Source organism: Xenopus tropicalis, chromosome 3, assembly GCF_000004195.4.
Source record: "Xenopus tropicalis strain Nigerian chromosome 3, UCB_Xtro_10.0, whole genome shotgun sequence".
In the NCBI taxonomy this organism is placed as follows: domain Eukaryota; kingdom Metazoa; phylum Chordata; class Amphibia; order Anura; family Pipidae; genus Xenopus; species Xenopus tropicalis.
In genome coordinates, this window is record NC_030679.2 from 86,893,516 (window position 1) to 86,914,030 (window position 20,515).

Sequence of the window (20,515 nt, forward strand, 5' to 3'; positions counted from 1 at the left end):
AAAATGTCAGTCTGCTGAAAGCAAACACAAGCTACTGTCCCTAATGAAATGTTCATCCAACAGCCACCAGTCACACTCAAAGCAAATTATGGCAAATTGTAATGAATTACACAGGCTACTTGCTCAATGAAAATGAGATTCCAGTTATAGCTGGTGTGGCACAATGGTAGATACGCTAATACAGGGCAAGCTATTCGGTAGAATGTAGCTCAAGTCTCAAACTATATAAAATACAGGTATGGGACTTGCAATCTAGAATGCTTGGGACCTGGGGTTTTCCACATAAGGTAGGGGTCCCTTACTCGTGAGCCACAGTCAAATGTAAAAAGACTTGGAGAGCAACACAAGCACCATAAAGGTTCAAGGAGGTGCCAAATAAGGGTTACGATTGGCTATTAGGGGCCTCTATGCACACTATCCGCTTACAGGAGGCTTTATTTGGCAGTAAATCTTGTTTTTATTCAACCAAAACTTGCCACCAAGTCAGGAATTCAGAAATAACTCCCTGGTTTGGGGGCACTGAGAGCAACATCCAAGGGGTTGGTGAGCAACATTGTGCCCCCGAGAGGCTGGTTGGGGATCACTAACATAAGGATCTTTCCTTAATTTGGATCTCCATTTAAACATTACATTAACCCAATTAATTATATCTTAGTTGGGATCAACTACTGTTTTATTATTACTTTGCTTATAATGGAGTCTGTGGGAGATGGCCTTTCAGTAATTTGGAACTGTCTGTATAAGGGGTTTCCCGATACCAGTTCCCATATATCTGTACTACCAACTCATGCTGCTGAATGCCCTAAGCACCATCAATCCACAATTGATATAATGCATATATAGTTACTGTTAGGATCTGTCCAGATCTGAACTCGGGTTTGTAAGGTGACAAGTGGAGGCTTTTGAGCATACTGTTGAGTACAACTTTGATAAGCTTCACTGACTGCTGTATAAGGGTGATCACAAATGGTTGTTGCCTGTGCGACTATCAGACTGAGCTGACCTTCCTCCTGCCCAGACCTTGGCTTGATTATTGGACACTGGCAAATGTTGGGCAGACAAAACAGTTATTGGGCTAGTTTCTTTGTCTGCTTAGTCATTTGTGATTACTGCTAAGGAGCAAGGGCCATATAAACAGACATCCTTTGGATTGGGGAAAAAAAAAAAAAAAAGTCCAAGTTCAACCCCTCCAAATTAACCCCAGTGCATCATACACATATATTTGTACAGATAGGTCTGTATAAACTATATGTACAGGGCAAAGATCAATGCAGAGTTAGATCTATAGTTACTGGACAGGTACAGCATTGGCCTGTGTGGAGCTTCATAAATGGATTTTGGCACAAATGTTGCTCCAAAGCCTTTATATATTGGTCAGCATTAAATGGTGCCTTCCTAGATGTGCAAGCAAGCAATCCATACATACTGTACATAGTAAGTTAGCTTGAAAAAAGACACGCCTGTCAAGTTCATCTTTAATGCCTATATATAACCTGCCTAACTACTAGTTGATCCAGAGGAATGCAAAAAATCCCATCTGAAGCCTCTCTAATTTGCCGCAGAGGGGAAAAAAATTCCTTCCTGATTCCAAGATGGCAATCGGACCAGTCCCTGGATCAACTTGTACTAAGAGCTATCTCCCATAACCCTGTATTCCCTCACTTGTACTGAGAGCTATCTCCCATACCCCTGTATTCCCTCACTTGTACTGAGAGCTATCTCCCATACCCCTGTATTCCCTCACTTGTACTAAGAGCTATCTCCCATACCCCTGTATTCCCTCACTTGTACTAAGAGCTATCTCCCCTACCCCTGTATTCCCTCACTTGTACTGAGAGCTATCTCCCATACCCCTGTATTCCCTCACTTGTACTAAGAGCTATCTCCCATACCCCTGTATTCCCTCACTTGTACTGAGAGCTATCTCCCATAACCCTGTATTCCCTCACTTGTACTGAGAGCTATCTCCCCTACCCCTGTATTCCCTCACTTGTACTGAGAGCTATCTCCCATAACCCTGTATTCCCTCACTTGTACTGAGAGCTATCTCCCCTACCCCTGTATTCCCTCACTTGTACTGAGAGCTATCTCCCCTACCCCTGTATTCCCTCACTTGTACTGAGAGCTATCTCCCCTACCCCTGTATTCCCTCACTTGTACTGAGAGCTATCTCCCATACCCCTGTATTCCCTCACTTGTACTGAGAGCTATCTCCCCTACCCCTGTATTCCCTCACTTGTACTGAGAGCTATCTCCCATACCCCTGTATTCCCTCACTTGTACTGAGAGCTATCTCCCATACCCCTGTATTCCCTCACTTGTACTGAGAGCTATCTCCCATACCCCTGTATTCCCTCACTTGTACTAAGAGCTATCTCCCATATCCCTGTATTCCCTCACTTGCTAAGAATCTATCCAACCCCTTCTTAAAGCTATATAATGTATCAGCCAGCACAACTGATTCGGGGAGGGAATTTCACAACTTCACAGCTCGCACTGTAAAAAATCCTGAATATTTAAACGGAACCTCCCTTCTTCTAAACGAAGTGGGTGCCCTCGTGTCCGTTGGAAGGACCTACTGGTAAATAAAGCATTAGAGAGGTTATTATATGATCCCCTTATACAGTGCTGTCCAACTGGCGGCCTGTGACCCCCCTCTGTGTGCCCCCCAACTGTCTGGCTGCTTTGATGGTTTACCTTTGTGTAAACTTAAAATGGTATCAGTACTGAGATTAACTGGCCCCCTGCATGGTTCTCACCTCAGATTCAGGCTGTAATCCCCTGTGTTTTTCACACCCTTTAATCTCTGCATTGTTCACCACCTGCAGTGTTCACACCTCAGGCTCAGGCTGTAATCACCCCCATTGTTCACCTGTTCACACCTCAGACATTGTAGGTAGTGGCTGAACTATGCTGCCTGTGTGTATGGCACATACAGGCAGCATAGGGCAGGCAGAGTATGGCATACACAGGCAGGGTAGGGCAGGCAGAGTAGGGCAGGCAGAGTGCTGCCTGTGTGTGTCATACTCTGCCTGCCCTATGCTGCGCGTGGGAGGTGAACCTGGCAGGGGTTTGTTGTGGGAGCTTGTTTGCAGTTGGAAATAGCCATTAAATGGCCCCTAAGGTGTGTAATTATGTGCTAGGGGGTGCTGTGCTATCCACAGGGGAGGAGGAGGCATATGGATTTTAAGGGTGTGTCTTAATATGACATAATATAATTCTTTCACATATGAATGACGGTTGATATCACCACAGTAAGGACCAAGCATTTGGGATTTTGCTGTCCTACCACCATTGTGATAAAATAGGTGTGGTTTGAAGTGGGTGTGGTTTTAAAAGGGGAGTGGTCAAAACTGGCTTCCATTAGCGGCCCTCCTCCATGTATGCTAGAGCAATTCCGGCCCTTGGCACCACAGAAGTTGGACAGCACTGCCCTTATATATTTATACATAGTTATCATGTCACCTCTTAAGCGCCTCTTCTCCAGTGTAAACAGACCCAACTTGGCCAGTCTTTCTTCATAACTGAGACTTTCCATACCCTTTACCAGCTTAGTTGCCCTTCTCTGGACCCTCTCTAACTCAATAATGTCCCGTTTGAGCACTGGAGACCAAAACTGAACAGCATATTCTAGATGGGGCCTTACCAGCGCTCTGTAAAGGGGAAGAATAACCCCTTCCTCCTGCAAATCTATATCCTTTTTTGTTTTTCAAACTTACATTATCAGTGTAACATAACATTGCATTGGTAACAAGTGGTGTAAAATATCAAGTTTTCCTCATTACACATTGAGATTATCAAGCAATGAACAGTTCCAGTTAGCTGCGCAATCTATATCCCTTTTAATACAGCTTAAAGGGGACCCATCACCCTAAGAAATAACTCCAAATTATTTTCTATATTGTTAGTTGAGCAAAATAAACTTTACTTACTCTATATAAATAATATAAATCTTGTTTCCTTCCGTCTTGGAATTACTCAATCAAAGCAAGCAGGCAGGCACCGTTTTGTGGACACTTATGAAGCCAAGCTTTGTATCATGCCAAAATCTAGTTTATGTGGCAGAATGGGGGGACCAGATGCCCGTGCCCATGCACTGGCTACACAATTAGATGGTGAGGAGGGAGGGGAAAAGTGAGATGTGCAGTGACATATAGGTAGTGCTGAACGGAAAGCTAAGCATAGAGGTGGGGCAAGCAATATGTGATTGATAGCTGGGATTTTTAATTGCCTTTATAATGGGTTTGGATGTGTTAATATGAAAATAAGTTTGGGTTTCATGTTTAATTTGAAAAGGACTTTTATTATACAGCTTTTTATGTCTGGGTGACAGGTCCACTTTAAAAACCTTGTTTGCCCTTGCAGCTGCTGCCTGGCATTACAGCCAAGTTTATCTACTTCTCCATTATGGATTTGCCTAGTGCAGTCCCATTAAGGGTATAAGTGGCTTGCATGTTTTTACATCCCAGGTGCATGACCTTACATTTAGCCACACTCTCATCTGCCACTTAGCTGCCCAGATTGCCAGTTGGTCAAGATCCTGCTGCAGGGATGCCACGTCCTGGATAGAATTGACTGGTCTGCAGAGTTTTGTGTCATCTGCAAACACTGATACATTACTCATAATACCCTCCCCTAAGTCATTTATGAACAAATTAAACAAAAGTGGACCCAGTACAGAACCCTGAGGGACCCCACTGAGAACCTTATTCCAAGTAGAGAATGTACCATTAACAACCACCCTCTGTACCCGATCCTGTAGCCAGTTTTCTATCCATGTGCAAACGACTTCACTAAGACCAATAGACCTTAGCTTAGAAAGCAGTCGTTTGTGGGGAACGGTATCAAATGCTTTCGCAAAATCCAAAAAGATTATATCTACTGCATCCCCACTGTCCAGCTTCTTACTTACCTCATCATAAAAAGCAATTAAATTGGTCTGACATGACCTGTCCTTCATAAAGCCATGCTGATTACTGCTCATAATGGCATTCTCCACTACATAATTTTGAATGTGATCCCTTAACAAGCCTTCAAATAACTTGCCCACCACGGATGTAATTGCCAGGCTGAGATCACAATCCCTTTTAAATATAGGAATAAGATCTGCAAATCTCAAAAAAAATGTAACATTTTGATTCATCAGACCACAGGAGAGTTTTACACTTCACCTCAGAGTTTGGCCTGAGAAAAGGCAGCGATGGATCATGTTTTGTCTTAGATCAAATCAGAATTCATTCTGTATGGATGGGGGGGGGAGGGAGGTTTCTTTGCCTTCAGCTTTGCTAATACACAAGAAAACACAAACATTGCTACACTGCATGGTGAAAAAAGAAAATCATTTAATACAGTTTAATCAGGAAAAAAATTAAAATAAAATATTGCACTTAATTTTTTTACAATAAAAGTACAGCATTCAAAAGCCAACACGCTGAACAGGTTTATCACATTTTGTACAACATGCCAAGGGGAGTAAATAACATTTGTTGGAGCTGTGTTTTGTTGTGTATTGTGTCTTTGTACCAAGTTTCTACTTATGGCCACACGTATTACACCCTATTAACTGGACACCACAGTCTGGGCTCAGTATAATATGTTTCATGTTGACATCTATGACCCATAATAAGATTTCATAATGACCAATATCTCTCAGCATCAATTTTGCAAAGGAAAAATAAATCATGCAGCTAGGTCCAGAAAGAAAAGTAAAGAGGAAAATTAGTACAGCTTCATGCACTGCAGTTAAAAATCACTTTTTAAAAGGGGAAGTTTACCATTTAGAGATGCCTTTTAGCTTGCTGCACATAAAAAAAAAATACAAACTGGTCATTTTTTGTTGTGAATTTGAATGATTTGCTATTCTATCCTGCCTGTCCCCAAAACACACACATACATACACACACATATATGTAGCTAGCTACACTTCTAGCCCCTCACGGTGCCCCAAAGACCATCTATTGGACCACAGTGTTAAATAGCAGAAGAAAGTTTATTTAGATCCTAAAGCAGTAAGTTGTCCGATTGTATATGGATCACCACAGCCTACTTTCACACATGGGCATAAGCAGAGAGAACTGCAGAATATGTTTGGGATACCTTTACTTTATTTTCACTTTAATAGGAGCAATAGTTTGGGGAGACCTGTTTAAAGAAACAGCGTATTAGAAAAGAAGAAGGAACAGTTACAAAGATAATCCACGTCAAGCTTTTTTAAAAGTGCAAGGTGAACTTCCCCTTTATCTATAAAACAATAGTTTTAAAAATGGTCCTTCACTGACATGTTGTAGCAGCAATATGAAGGATGAAGCAAAATCAGAGAATACAACTTTAAATCAAGCTATTTCATATATGAAAACAAAAGGCTATAAATAGTGGCCAGCACTATGTGGTAGCACTAAAAAGTAGAAAACACAATTCTCAGGCATTTTTACAGTTTTGTAGATTGTTACATCCAACATGGCATAACCCTGCCATACTGGCACACACACTTTCCATCTACAGACAATGCAATGAAGAGGCCAGTATGGTGCAGTGGAACCAAAGGTGACATAATTTGGCTAGAATAATGTGGGTTTAGGCAGGATAAATGAATTGGATCCCCTTCTAACAAGATATTATTGCTAAGGCAATGTCACTCCGGTAATGAGATTACATACATTTTGATGACAAACTAAAAAGGCACTAAAATGTTTACATTAAAAACACCTTTCAGATGTAAAAGCAATGATACAGTGCAGGCAAAATCTCCAGTGGGCAGAAGGCCCAGGCTGCAACACAAGCGCAGCATTCTAACAGCAATGTTTCCTACTTCCAGCAGATACCTACACCTACCCATATAACAAGGTACAACACTGAGAGCTCGTGAGCACATTTGCAGTTTAATTAGATATTTTTTTTGACTGTTAATATAAAGATGTTCTGTCAGGGCAGTGGCTGAACATAAGAGTTGAAGTGACGCTGAAAGTCTCCTGATGCTTCCCTGCTCTGCTAAATCACCCAGTGTGACAAGACTGATAAAGCAGAGAAGCAACAAGAGACCCTTCCTGCACTAATAAGCTTATGCCATTCTATCCAGCCCCACACCCAGAAACATGAGCAGAGGCCACTTCTGTAACAATTATGATGCTAAAAGTAAAAAAAAAAAACTGCCAATATCATGAAATATAAAAAAACAAAAAGTGCTTGGAGATCAAGTTAAGTTATATATATTTCCATTCCTGTGGGACAGTCTGAACTGCACTAGTGTGTTTTGACCTTTGTCTTTAGCCTGATAGAAGTAGTTAGAAACATCTCAGTACTTTTTTCATTCTGCCCAGCAGTAAAACATACTTTCATTCTACACTAAAAAAACTTCCGTACTATGTTATATCTTCAACCAATGACATGCAGTTGCTGACCCTCAAATAACAGGTTAGACCTTTAGTTGGTTCTTTAAAGAGAAAATGAAAAGGTATTTCTGACATAAGCTCATTGAGTTGGCCCTATGTAGAAAAGGTGCAAACACACAATCTGAACAAAAACAAATATACACATGGGCACACCTGATTCCACAGATTGAAAAGAAACCATTTCCCCATCCCCATTAGGGAGACAATATAAAGCAAAGCCCTTCCCAACCTTGTTCCATTGTAAAGTGATGGATTCTGGGACTTGAAGTTCTTGTATGGAAAGCAGAGGGACAAGTCTCAGAACCCATGACTTCACAATGGAACAAGGTGAGGGTGAGTTTGCATTACACTATGAACCTAATGGATTTTGGGAAACTGTTTACAAGTATCATGGTTTCTTTTCGACCTGTGGAATCACCTTGGCTTATTGGAAACCATCTTGGCTTATTTGTGTTATTCATCCATTAGAATTCTCTATCGCTTTCTGCTTAAAAGGTCCATGTTATACCTCTAAGTTCCTGACAAGTTACATAGAGATAATTGCTGTCTGACCAATTCAAATATTACACTGTAGTCACCTTAAGGTGCTTTCAAATCACAGAAGGCTTAATGGTGAATACAAAAAGATTCTGCATCTGATGACAAGTAAATACATTTCTGAAGTCTGGACACATTCAAAGTTATGAAAATAAAGGCTCTGTTTAGTGCATATGATAGGCCAAAATGTATGGAATTTATAGAAGATGACATAATGGCGTCTATGTTTGGCTTATTCATTCCACTGTGCCCGAGACCTTCACATGGAAACCCGGTTGAACTAGACATGCAGTGCAGTTTATGACTAAAATATTTTCAAATGTCCCATTACTGCAAACTCAATTTTTGCCTATAATTTAATATAATCTGAACACAGACTTGATATTTATAAAAATGGGTACATTTGTAAATGAAAGCAAGGAGTATCCACTGCTCAGGCATCATGCAATTCTGTAGTCATGTAAATATAGAATATTCTGACTTACCGAGTGTCTGGCTTTAATTGTACAGTCTATATAAGGGACATTATAGGAATCATGCACACATTGTACCAGGTAAAGGCGGACCATAGCACCCATAGAGGAATTGAGGTTGGCAGGTTCTAGGGTGCCTCGGGTCAGAAAAGCAAATTCACCAGGGTGGTGACTATATATTTCTCAGAGATATCATGGCACAGCCATTAGCAAATAAACCTGGTGCAGGACGAGGGCTACGATAACTCAAACCAATGAACATCAATAATGAGCCACTGGCACTGGTCTGTAAAGGGGTAATGCGTCATTTATTGGAGGAAAATGTAGGTAAAATAATGTTTCTTATTGTGGTAAAGGGAAATTAAAAGAAAAAGTAAAAGTATTGTCCCTGCTAGTAAAAGCATTTCAAGGCATCCAATGTACAACTCTGATGCAGAACAATCCTGGACTTAGGGAGACTGGAGGGCCTGCACCTAAGATGTGACATGTGGGGGCTAAGCATCAAAGGCTGAATAAATAAGGTTCTATTCATGCCTACCTCTCACTCATTTCATTGCTGGTTTGGTAGCTGATAAGATGGAAATATGCTGCTCTGGCTACTCAAGTTCATTATGGGGTTTGACAATGCTGAGCGTTATGCCTCTGTTTGGATAGTAAACAGTTTGAGGGTTGCCAAGCATATAGTTGTATGCCAGCCATTTCCTGTTCAAGGGGAACCTCGCCTTTAATGAACATTTGTAAAGCAGCGGTGCACCAAAATAATTTTTCAATTTGAAGCTCATTTTTGTTCTGCAGATTTCCATTACTGCTATCTTGTCCATAGGGTTGCTGACCCCAACAAGAACAAAATGTTGTCAAAATATTTTCCATTTGCTTTCTGTGATCCCTGGCAATAGAATAAGACTGCACTTTAATTTAAACATTGGAGGAAGACTCTCAAAAAAGCAATTGGTTGAACCTGTGAAAATGTCAAATCTGCTTAGACTAGGCCTAACTGCCGCACAGCAAGTTGAATTAAAAGGTGAAATCCCCTTTTCTAAATCTTGGTTACAGGTCAGTCGGAGGTCTCAGAATTACATCTGGATAGATTACATGAGAGCGGTATCTGGCACAATTACTCATTTCAATGGTATAAAGTCATAGGAAAGCCAGCTCTTGGGGCTACTTCATCTGTCATTACCATGCCAGCAGTTCAAGCAACCAGATACACAGGCTAAAATTTAGAGCTATGTACTTTCAACGAGCATCAGTCTTAACAGGCAGCTGGAATAAGAAAAGTCAGAGTGGTGCTGGGTGATAAGGAGAGCCAACAATCTTTAAAACATATTCCAATTAGGACTTGGAACGAGGCGACAAATTAAAAACATATGCAGGATGGTAATCCAAAATGAAAAAAAAAAAAAAGTTTTTTCCCCCCAGAAAACAGAAATAAATAACTTAAAAGCACAAGAATAAATAGTCTTAAAAGTTTCCATGCCATGTCCAGTATAGGCAGTTGGATAAATACCACTGACAAATGTGCTGGTTTTCCTAAATATGAAACAGAATAAAGGCCACTGATGTTGTGTCTATGTAAGGCCCAGGGGGCTCCATTCTTGCTAGCAGCATGCTTCTTTCCTGGGCTCCTACCATTGCTTAGCTGAACTGTAGTTGGGAGCCAGATGGACTGTGTATAGATGGGGGGCATCATTTTAATCGTTCTATAAGCTCCTGTGAGAGTCCAAGCTGCAGGAGCTGGTGTGTCGGGAGCTGGCAAAGGTGAGGGAAATACTTTAACAGGTTTTCCCAGCAAAGTTCCAGCAAACTCGGTACCACCAGCCAGATTTTAAACAAAGATCCAGTTCTTTTGTTTTGTTGAATGTTAACAACACCTCCATGAATATACATGCAGCCAGCCTAAAAGAGAGCAAATGTTTGTAGATTAATAGCAGAACTGAATAAAAACATGTTTTAGGTGTCAGGGTGCTGCCACTAACCTTTTTGTTCTCCAAACAAGTCACATACATAGGGGCTGATTTACTAAGACACGAATTCGAATTGGAAAAATTCCGATTGGAAAACTAACATTTTGCGACTTTTTCGTATTTTTTGCGATTTTTTCGTCGCCGTTACAACTTTTTCGTATTGAGCGCTCGTAAGCGGCGGGCAAAACTTTCAGATTTTGGAAGCCTCCCATAGGACTCAATGGCACTCTGCAGCTCCAACCTGGCCCAAGAAAAGTCACCATTACTGAAGCTTGAATGAATCCGAAACTTTCGTACTTGGCGCGAAAGCTGTGAAAAAGTCGCAACAATTCGCGCAAGTCGTAACGGTACGAAAAAGTCGCGACATTTTGCGAAAAATTGCACAATACCGATCATTACGAAAAAAACACATTCGGCCCGTTCGTGCATTAGTAAATGTGCCCCATAATGTACTTCGCTTTAATTTACTATATCTTAAAATAATTACTGCTCAGTCTTTCAAACTCTACTGAAGTAAAGAAATGTAGCAACTTGTAGGAGACCGTTTAATATACTATTTTCAAAAAAAGTAATGGCTGCTGAAATCTTTTGGCAACTAATGGATTCTCTCTAAGTTCTCTACTGGGGTGCTGTACTTAACACTAAGTACTCAGTTCTTAACACTAAGAAACACAATCATACATCCCAGATGCTACAATATTTCTTTATTACGGGTAGCCAATATATAACCCATTGTGTGTCTGTTTGTAGAGTATACCCCAAATTACTTATTCAGCGTTGTTAAAGCAGAAAATGCCTTGTTTTTTGAAAAAATCCCTGAAGGGTATACAGTTTGGTGCATCCTTGTAATTAGACTTTGTATTTAAAATGAGCTAGAGAAAGGGTGCATATACTGCTAGCCGTGTGTGCAAAAAGAGGATCAGTTCATTAATGATAAAACATCAGAGTGTGTTCCAAAATCCAATATTGGATCTGGACTGCAATTCTGTTGCAATTCTTCAGCAGGTACCGGATAAGAACATTAACCAAGTATATCCTACCCTTTTTCTATCAGCCAAGATACTGACACATGCCAGTTATGTCTTCATCTTATATTTGTGCCATATCCTAAAATGTCCTGAAAGCTGAGCAGTGACAAAAATTCTGACTTATTGGCCATTATAACCCCCCCATTATATCCTGCCACTTTGCTCAGTAGATAGAAAGGCTGAGAGCACCCCCAGCTCTGAGAAAGAGAACCACAGTGTCTGCTAGCTGAACCTGCTGCTGATAGAACAAGTTATAATAACATTAGATTAAGTTTAATACATTATGTATTTATTTTATGGCTTTATAATAGACCACCCCTTTTTTCCACTTTAAGTTTAATGAGCCCTCCATAATCTAAGGGCTCTGGCACACAGGGAGATTAGTCGCCCCCAAACAAATCTCCCTGTTCGCGGGCAACTAATCTCCCCGGATTGCCATACCACCGGGGAAAATGTAAATCGCCGGTGGGATGACATACACGGCGGCGCGATTTCAGTGAAATCGAGCCGCCGTTTATGCCATCCCACCGGTGATCTACATTTTCGCCGGTGGGATGGCATTTCGGGGAGATTAGTCGCGGGCGACTAATCTCCCCGTGTGCCAGGGCCCTAAAGCATTGCATGAGGTGAACAAACCGGTGTCACTGCTGCACAGTGGAAATAAGCAGGTTCAGGCATGAGGGCAGGAAGCTTTGTCCACTGGAACGTCTGCAAATCCAGCTTCCAGAGATCTCCTAAGATAACCAAGCCATTATAGCCTCCACAGATGAACACTTCTAAAAGAGAGAACAAAGAGCAGTGTTTAACACAATGAAGACAGCAAGTAAATGTAAATATGTTTATTTGCATAGGTCTATTATAATAATAATAATAATAATACTACACATATAATATACAGTAAAAATACCAAATTGTTTTAGAAATACAAATGTGCAGCTAGTTTAGGTCATCAATTATTTGGTAGAGAGGATATAATTTCATAATGTATGTTGAGTTCATGGTTAGTATATGACTTTTCTAACCATGATCCTGATAGCCGTGGTTAAGCCATATTTTATAGTGGGTCCTACAAACAAATCTTGTATCCAGAGATCCCTTCTGTGCAGAGGAATTACTGTGCCGACTCTCTCACCTCCCCCTTGCATGATATACAAAGCCACATTTGTCCTAGAGAGAGGTTTAGACTAGCCCCCACATATAATAAAAGACAAAGTTGTGACCAGATGCAGCAAACAATAAGAACCAATTCATTGTTTGCTTTTAAACAGCTGACAAGTTAATACTACTCGCTGATTGGTTGCTATAGGTAACCAGACCTGTAGCTAACTTTGCACCTTTTATTACATTACCTCATAAGTCTTTCAGTAGTAGCTGAAGAGGAAAGCCAGTGCTGAGGTGATCTCAGTGGGAATTAGAGTAGTAAAAAGCTATGGTTAGAAAAGCCTCTCACAATACTAATTTAGCTGGCATTGGAGTGGAGAGCGAGTAAAAAATATGTTACTTTCTCCAGTGTGTGTTTTTAATTCTGAAAGCAGGTTACAATGTTGCTTTAAATTATGTACCTAAAAACATAGCATTCTTACCATTTTTTATTTGGACACAGCTGTGGCATCTTCTGGCCGCTGGGAAACCTAAATATAATGCAAAAATAATTACTTAATGACCAAAAAAAAAAAAAGAAGAAAGTTGGGTGAAAATTACTGTGAAACAATAAATGTAATTTATAAATTCAATTCAATATTATTTAAGGAGTAGTACACTTTCCAAACATTTTTTTTTTTATTTCCATTATTCTGTAATACATCAGCAGAAAACAACTTTTTTCAATTTGTTTTATTTATTTATTTTTGAAATTTTTTCCCCTCTCATGTCTCCCTGGACCAACTCTGGGAGATTGCTTTAAATTTGATACATTCATTGATAAATTGCTTATTTTTGGTCCTGCTGAATGTAATTCCAGATTAGTTGCTAATGTTCCACAGATGCTGAAGGTAAATGTATCAACTAATGTAGCAAAAGTGCAACAGTTCAGAGGCTGCGCCTGGATTACCAAGATGCCAGAGAGATAACATTATTTAAAGGAGAAGGAAAGTCATTTTGGCATTTTACTGATAGATTCGCCACATTAGTGCCACCTAGAATGCTATATTTATTCTGCAGAAAGCTTTTCTATTCCTGAGTAAAGAGCTCAAGAAGCTCCCTCTGAAAGCAGCTGCCATTTTAGCTTGGTCTTGGTAGCTTCCTGCTGCAGTTATAGCAGTTGGAAGCTCAGATCACACATTACTAAGGGAGGGGGGAGCAGGAGAGGCGAAGGAAAGAGGACAGAACTGAGCAGACTTGTGTCCCAAACCTGAAGGAGCCCTAAAAGAGAGGAAGTCAGATACACTTAGAACATGTTCACAAAGGAAACAAAAAATCCTGTGTTTCTTTTGATAGAGAACTCAGTTCAGCGTTTCTGTGAGTGTTTATGGCTGTATTTACATAGACCTTTCTGATAAAGCTTACTTAGTTTTTACCTTTCCTTCTCCTTTAAAGAATTATGCAGACACACATGTGGATGTACACTAAGCACAGAAATCCTTCTGTTAAACACTGAGATTATTACTCCTCCAACTCACTGACAAGGAACACATGGTCACTTACTGTCAGTGCCATTCAGACAGAGGACCTGTATCTGTAGAAAGTAACAGCAATACTTTAAGCCTCCCATTCCCACAAGATTTTGCCAAGAGGGAAAAGAGCACTATATACAGTATATTTTCAGAAAGGTGCATATAGTCTGCACCTATGATAGTTACTAGTCTATATATAGCAAGATTCGAATTTACCATTTAAAACCGACGCGATGACTAGGATTCTTGGGATTAGTGTTGCAAAAGGCGTTTTACTCAAAAAAGCTCACACTGAAATTCTGTTTTCTAAGATTGTGTAAGCTCAAAACAAAAGATTTTAATTTAAACTGCTAGCTCAATAATATCCCTTTAAGCCAAACACATTCATTTCCTATGTTTGTGGTAGGAAGTCACATATTTGTCATTACCTAGATTTCCATATGGCTTTGTGGGAATATCCTCCCATGTGTTTGTTTCAAAGTTGTAGGCATGGATCTATAGACAAAAAAAGTAGGTAAGGGTTAAAAAGAAAAAAAAAGGAAAAACATACGCTGTATTTCTAAACACTAATAAGAAATATAGGGAAGAGCCATAAACTGGCTGAACACAATGAGCCAGGAGGCCTAATAAATGGATCTGTGTCTAATGTAGCAACCCAAGCAGCAGGTCACCAGTAGACAATCCCAACCTCAACACTAAGGGGAAGATTTATCAAATTGTAAACGCCTTTCACCCATTGATAAATACGCTTCTTAATATCCCACAGGAATGAATAAAAAATGGGTGAATTTTTCTGTGGTAAAACCTATTTTTACATTTGCTAAATCTGCCCATAACTGACAGCTGGGAACCCAGCCCAATGTGGGTCCTTGGATGATAGTATTTTCTGCCTTGCCAATACCTTTCTATCAGTCACACAAGATTTAAAGAGACACTGTCATCAAAAAACAAAATTAAGTTTAGTAAAGCCTCAAACAGTAATTTATATATACTTACCTTTTAACTCATTCAGAGGCAGCTAAACTTTGGCCTTCATTTGGAAAAAAATGGCCAGTCAATTTTTGGACAATTGTATGCTCTCAAACTATGGGCATTTACTTGAGGAAATTCAGCTTATTCTAGGAAAACTACTTTTCCAGGACAACCTAAGCTGGTAAATCTGCATGATTTGTGTGTAATTTCACTTCTATAGCAATACATAACTATAAAAATAAAAAATGTGCCAATGAACATGAGAAACATTTTATAACATGCACCAATACACAACAGATTTGTAATGGTAACAAATTCACAGTAGAACAATATCAGATTTTCGAAGCACCACACCAGAAAACGATACATTTTAGAAATACAAGTTAAAAATCTATAACTTTTTATGCCAAACTACAAAGCTCCACCATGTCATTAAGCACAAAGTGCGGTATTCATGTGTATATTAGGCATCAAAGTAGAAACCACAAAATGGAAATAGTGTATGCAAATATCCTGGCTCAGACTTTAGCTCCTGCAACCAAAACAATTAAAGGATGGTACCCCCAAGTGACTTCAATAGCCTACCTTTTACCTGTTCAGAGAGAACAGCACCAGCCCGAGGTACCTGTAGCGCTTCCTCCTTCCTGTATTGCTGCGCGCGCATGCGCAGTAGAGTGAAAAGAAGAAGTCGGCTTTTCACTCTACTGCGCATGCGCCTGTCCCGGACAATAAGCAGCAGTGCGAGTAGGAAGGAGGAAGCGCATCGCTACAGGTACCCCGGGCTGGTGCTGTTTTCTCCTAACAGGGGCACCAGCCCGGGGTACAAGGTAAGCGATTAAAGTCACTTACCTAATATTTTGGCACCCCCAAGTGACATAAGTTATAAGATGTGTTTTCAAACATGTAAAGGATGACGAGACTCCAGAAAACTGCTAAAAACAAAATATATAAAAATACAAACACCACAAGTGTGGTGGTGTCACAGTTCCACTATTCTCACTTTGATGGGAAATCGTGGGGGTTAATGGGCAAAAAACAGGCAAATAAAAATAAAAAAATGGGCAAATCAACAATCGGGACATGATAAATGTAAATAGTTGAATAAATCAAATGATACATGTGGTATGAGTTTATGTGGCTTTACAGAAGAATGTTAAGAGTAGGTCAAACAATAAGAAATTTAGTCAATGGGCTGAAGAGACTGACAGTAGGTTAAGATGAGATGTTATGAAGGGTTAAGATTTACTGGATAGGGCCAAGTGATCACAAACAACCTCATCTGAAAAATACAGGGTATGTTGTCTAGCAGGCATTTAATAAAACCTGCATTTATTTTCCTATCAGATGTTCAGTGACTTATCACACAGACCATCACAATATGGTGGCTCAAGGTCAAAGATCTAAATAAGAAATATTTATTGCTATGTATATGGCAATTTTATACAATTTTTTTATATGTCACGATCTATCAAGCTTTCTTTCAGAACAAAGTCCTTTTTTAAATGTTGATGATTACAATAACATGTATTGATCATCTCCAATTTCTGTCTGTAAGGTATTAATTTTAGCATTTATTGGAGTATGGTCTTGTACCTGAAGTTGTTTGCACAATGTTCACTTTAATATAAAAAAGTAAAGCAATGGCTCATTTAATCTTCTGAAATTGTTCATTACTTTCTCTTGTCCATCCCAACAAACAAATGTACAGGCTGTTTGTCACTTTTTTCTCTCTTTAAGACAGAAAAGCATTACCTTCTCTAACGAGTAAGCTGTCCAAGATGTGCCTCCACCCAAAACATAGATCCTCTGTCCATCATGTGCAATCTCATGCCTGTACCTAAGGTTAAAAGAACAAAAAGCTTAACATTAATGATGTATAAACGTATTTTATTTCTATGAACAGACAACGTTGCAACATTAAAAAAAAAGGCATTTATCAATCCACAGGAATAATTAGGATTTAAAGGAGAATGCAAGTCAAAATGTAAAAAGCATACTGCCCAATAGCCCTCCTATTGTTTAGTAAAAACGCCCCACTTTTGGCTCACCTAATCAAATATTTACTCAGTCACACTTACTTCACATTTTCTAGAACAGGCAGCCATCTCTAAAAGAGTATTCTTCCCTTCCTTTCCCTCCTTGCACATGTACTGCACATGTATTTCATTCCCTCCCCCCCTCCCCTCTGCCAGATCCGCTTCTGATTGGCTGGTGGGCATGTGTAGCTCAGAACAGGAGACAGGATCAAGTTACAAACATGCTCAGAGAATAGGAAGGCTGCCGCTGGCAGCCTACAGGAAGGGAAGAGAGATTTCAGTGATGTCACTGTAGTCTTCACACTGCTGTAGGCTGCCAGCACCATATCTCAGAGAAGCATGCAGGGATCTGGGAATTTAGATATGTAGTAAGTACTTAAAAAGAATGCCTTTAGACTTAGGTTAATATAAATTAAAAGTTTCATTGTTCTTTAAGAGTTTCTCCATATAATTTTTTTTTTTTTGTAATGTGGAGCAGCGTGACTAAATAACATACAATACATTTGTAATGCTATCAACGTGAATCTGGATGATACAAAACTATGTGGAACAACCTAAGCCATCCAGGATATTTTCTCCTTGCAGTGGGATCTAGCATTAACCCTTTAAGTGCCAGCCGAATTCGTCATTTCGGTTCCCCCCAGTGCCAGACGTTTTTTAAGCATTTTGTACTCATTCACTTTAACAATGTTTTTTGGTAGGAAAACCTCCACGAAACTAGGGAAATTATATATCGTTTTTTTCGTCACTAATTGGGCTTCGACATACATACCAAATTTTATAACTTTTCTGGAGATATGATGTGTATTTTGGGTGAAATATGTAAAAAAAAAATAAAATTATGAAAAATTTCTGTATATTTTGAGGTTTTTTTCCATAGAAAAGTTAATTTTACTCACTTTTTTTTATTGTTTGTAAAAGCCCTGATACTCCCAATTCCAACGATACCAAATATGTGGTGGTACCCCACAGTTCCTGTCCAGAAGTAACCCCCAAACTAAGGCAATACTTAGTACAATATCACACCAGAACAAAGCAGAAAAGCGCTTGTAACAGTTAATGCAGCATAACTTATATGTAAATCTAAAATATCCCCTCATGTTTGGTATCTTTAGAAACTACAGACCTTCAGGTTTCTAGGTGCAATGTAGTTTTCACTCAAAAGCCAAATACCTTTTGTCAGTGCATTGTGAAATTTGGAACTTTTTATGACATTTTTTTTTTTTTTCTAAAACGTAAACTTGGACGCATGATCAAATGTGGATTTGACAAAAAAAAATCTCATAAAAATTTTCTAACAAAGGCATATTTGAAAGACAAACTTCTCCTGAATAAAATGATGCCCCATATGTATGGGTGCACATAAAGACATGGGCACCAAACACTCCAAAGCAGGGGCAATGCACAAGGGCAATTACAGCTAAAAATGTGGGGGCTGCGCTCTATGTGCACTTCCTGCAGTTTTTCAGTGTTAACCCCCCCTACCTGTGAAATAACCCCCACAAACTATATATTTCTGAAAAGTGCACACCTTCAGCTATTCAGAGACACCACTCTTCTCTTTCTACATGGAAAATTGTGGCCGCAGTCCCTTGCAGAAGTCAGCGCTTTGGTCAGAAATCAAGGAAAAACCAGATAAAAAACCTAGATTTCTCCCCAAAATCTCCATGGCAACTACCAAAAACTTACTAACCATCAATCTGCAAGTTCCCCTGAATAAAACGATACCCCATATGTATGGGTGCACATAAAGACATGGCCACCAAATGCCCCAAAACAGGGGCAATGCATAAGGGCAATTTCAGTTGAAATTTTGGGGGCTGCGCTCTATGTGCACTACCTGCAGTTTTTCAGTGTTAACCCCCCCTACCTGTGAGATAACCCCCACAATCTATATATTTACGAAAAGTGCACACCTTCAGCTATTCAGAGACACCACTCTTCTCTTTCTACATGGAAAATTGTGGCCGCAGTCCCTTGCAGAAGTTAGCGCTTTGGTCAGAAATCAAGGAAAAACTAGATACAAACCTAGATTTCTCCCCAAAATCTCCATGGCAACTACCAAAAACTTACTAACCATCAATCTGGAAGTTCCTCTGAATAAAACGATACCCCATATGTATGGGTGCACATAAAGACGTGGCCACCAAATGCCCCAAAACAGGGGCAATGCATAAGGGGAATTTCAGTTGAAATTTTGGGGGCTGCGCTCTATGTGCACTACCTGCAGTTTTTCAGTGATAACCCCCCCTACCTGTGAGATACCCCCACAATCTATATATTTACGAAAAGTGCACACCTTCAGCTATTCAGAGACGCCACTCTTCTCTTTCTACATGGAAAATTGCGGCCGTAGTCCCTTGCAGAAGTCAGCGCTTTGGTCAGAAATCAAGGAAAAACCAGATACAACCCTAGATTTTGGTCAGAAATCAAGGAAAAACCAGATAAAAACCTAGATTTCTCCCCAAAATCTCCATGGCAACTACCAAAAACTTACTAAACCTCAATTTGCAAGTTCCCCTGAATAAAACGATACCCCATATGTATGGGTGCACATAAAGACGTGGCCACCAAATGCCCCCAAACAGGGGCAATGCATAAGGGGGGGCTGTGCTCTATCTGCAGTTATTTAGTCTAAACACCCCCATACCTGTGAAATAACCCCCGCAAACTATATATTTCTGAAAAGTGCACACCTTCAGCTATTCAGAGACGCCACTCTCCTCTTTCTACATGGAAAATTGTGGCCGCAGTCCCTTGCAGAAGTTAGCGCTTTGGTCAGAAATCAAGGAAAAACCAGATACAAACCTAGATTTCTCCCCAAAATCTCCATGGCAACTACCAAAAACTTACTAACCATCAATCTGCAAGTTCCCCTGAATAAAACGATACCCCATATGTATGGGTGCACATAAAGACGTGGCCACCAAATGCCCCCAAACAGGGGCAATGCATAAGGGCAATTTCAGTTGAAATTTTGGGGGCTGCGCTCTATGTGCACTACCTGCAGTTTTTCAGTGTTAACCCCCCCTACCTGTGAGATAACCCCCACAATCTATATATTTACGAAAAGTGCACACCTTCAGCTATTCAGAGACGCCACTCTTCTCTTTCTACATGGAAAATTGCGGCCGTAGTCCCTTGCAGAAGTCAGCGCTTTGGTCAGAAATCAAGGAAAAACCAGATACAAACCTAGATTTTGGTCAGAAATCAAGGAAAAACCAGATAAAAAACCTAGATTTCTCCCCAAAATCTCCATGGCAACTACCAAAAACTTACTAACCATCAATCTGCAAGTTCCCCTGAATAAAACGATACCTATGTCTGGTTGCACATAAGTACATGGCCGCCAAACCTGAAAATGCATAATATTGGGGCTGCACTCTATGCACCCCTTTTTTTTTGCCTGCACCCGAATGAATGGGATACGCTCGGGTGCAGGCACATGTAGCCGATATACGCATGAAAACGCGTGAGAATGCAAAGTCTCGCGTTTTCATGCGTA

At 40.0% G+C, this 20,515-nt stretch overlaps 1 protein-coding gene across 1 annotated transcript in view; it reads right to left on the bottom strand.

Annotated features, from left to right (window-relative positions):
• Positions 1-8,689: 8,689 nt before the first annotated feature.
• The window catches only part of klhdc10 (kelch domain containing 10), a gene marked incomplete at its 5' end in the record, with an annotated part of 36,722 nt that continues 24,896 nt past the window's right edge, over positions 8,690-20,515 (bottom strand). The window contains 5 exon segments of the mRNA NM_001016816.2: positions 8,690-10,294; positions 12,027-12,166; positions 12,974-13,021; positions 14,431-14,497; positions 16,727-16,811. Coding sequence (NP_001016816.1) covers positions 10,085-10,294; positions 12,027-12,166; positions 12,974-13,021; positions 14,431-14,497; positions 16,727-16,811 — 550 coding nt within the window. The 3' untranslated portion in view covers positions 8,690-10,084.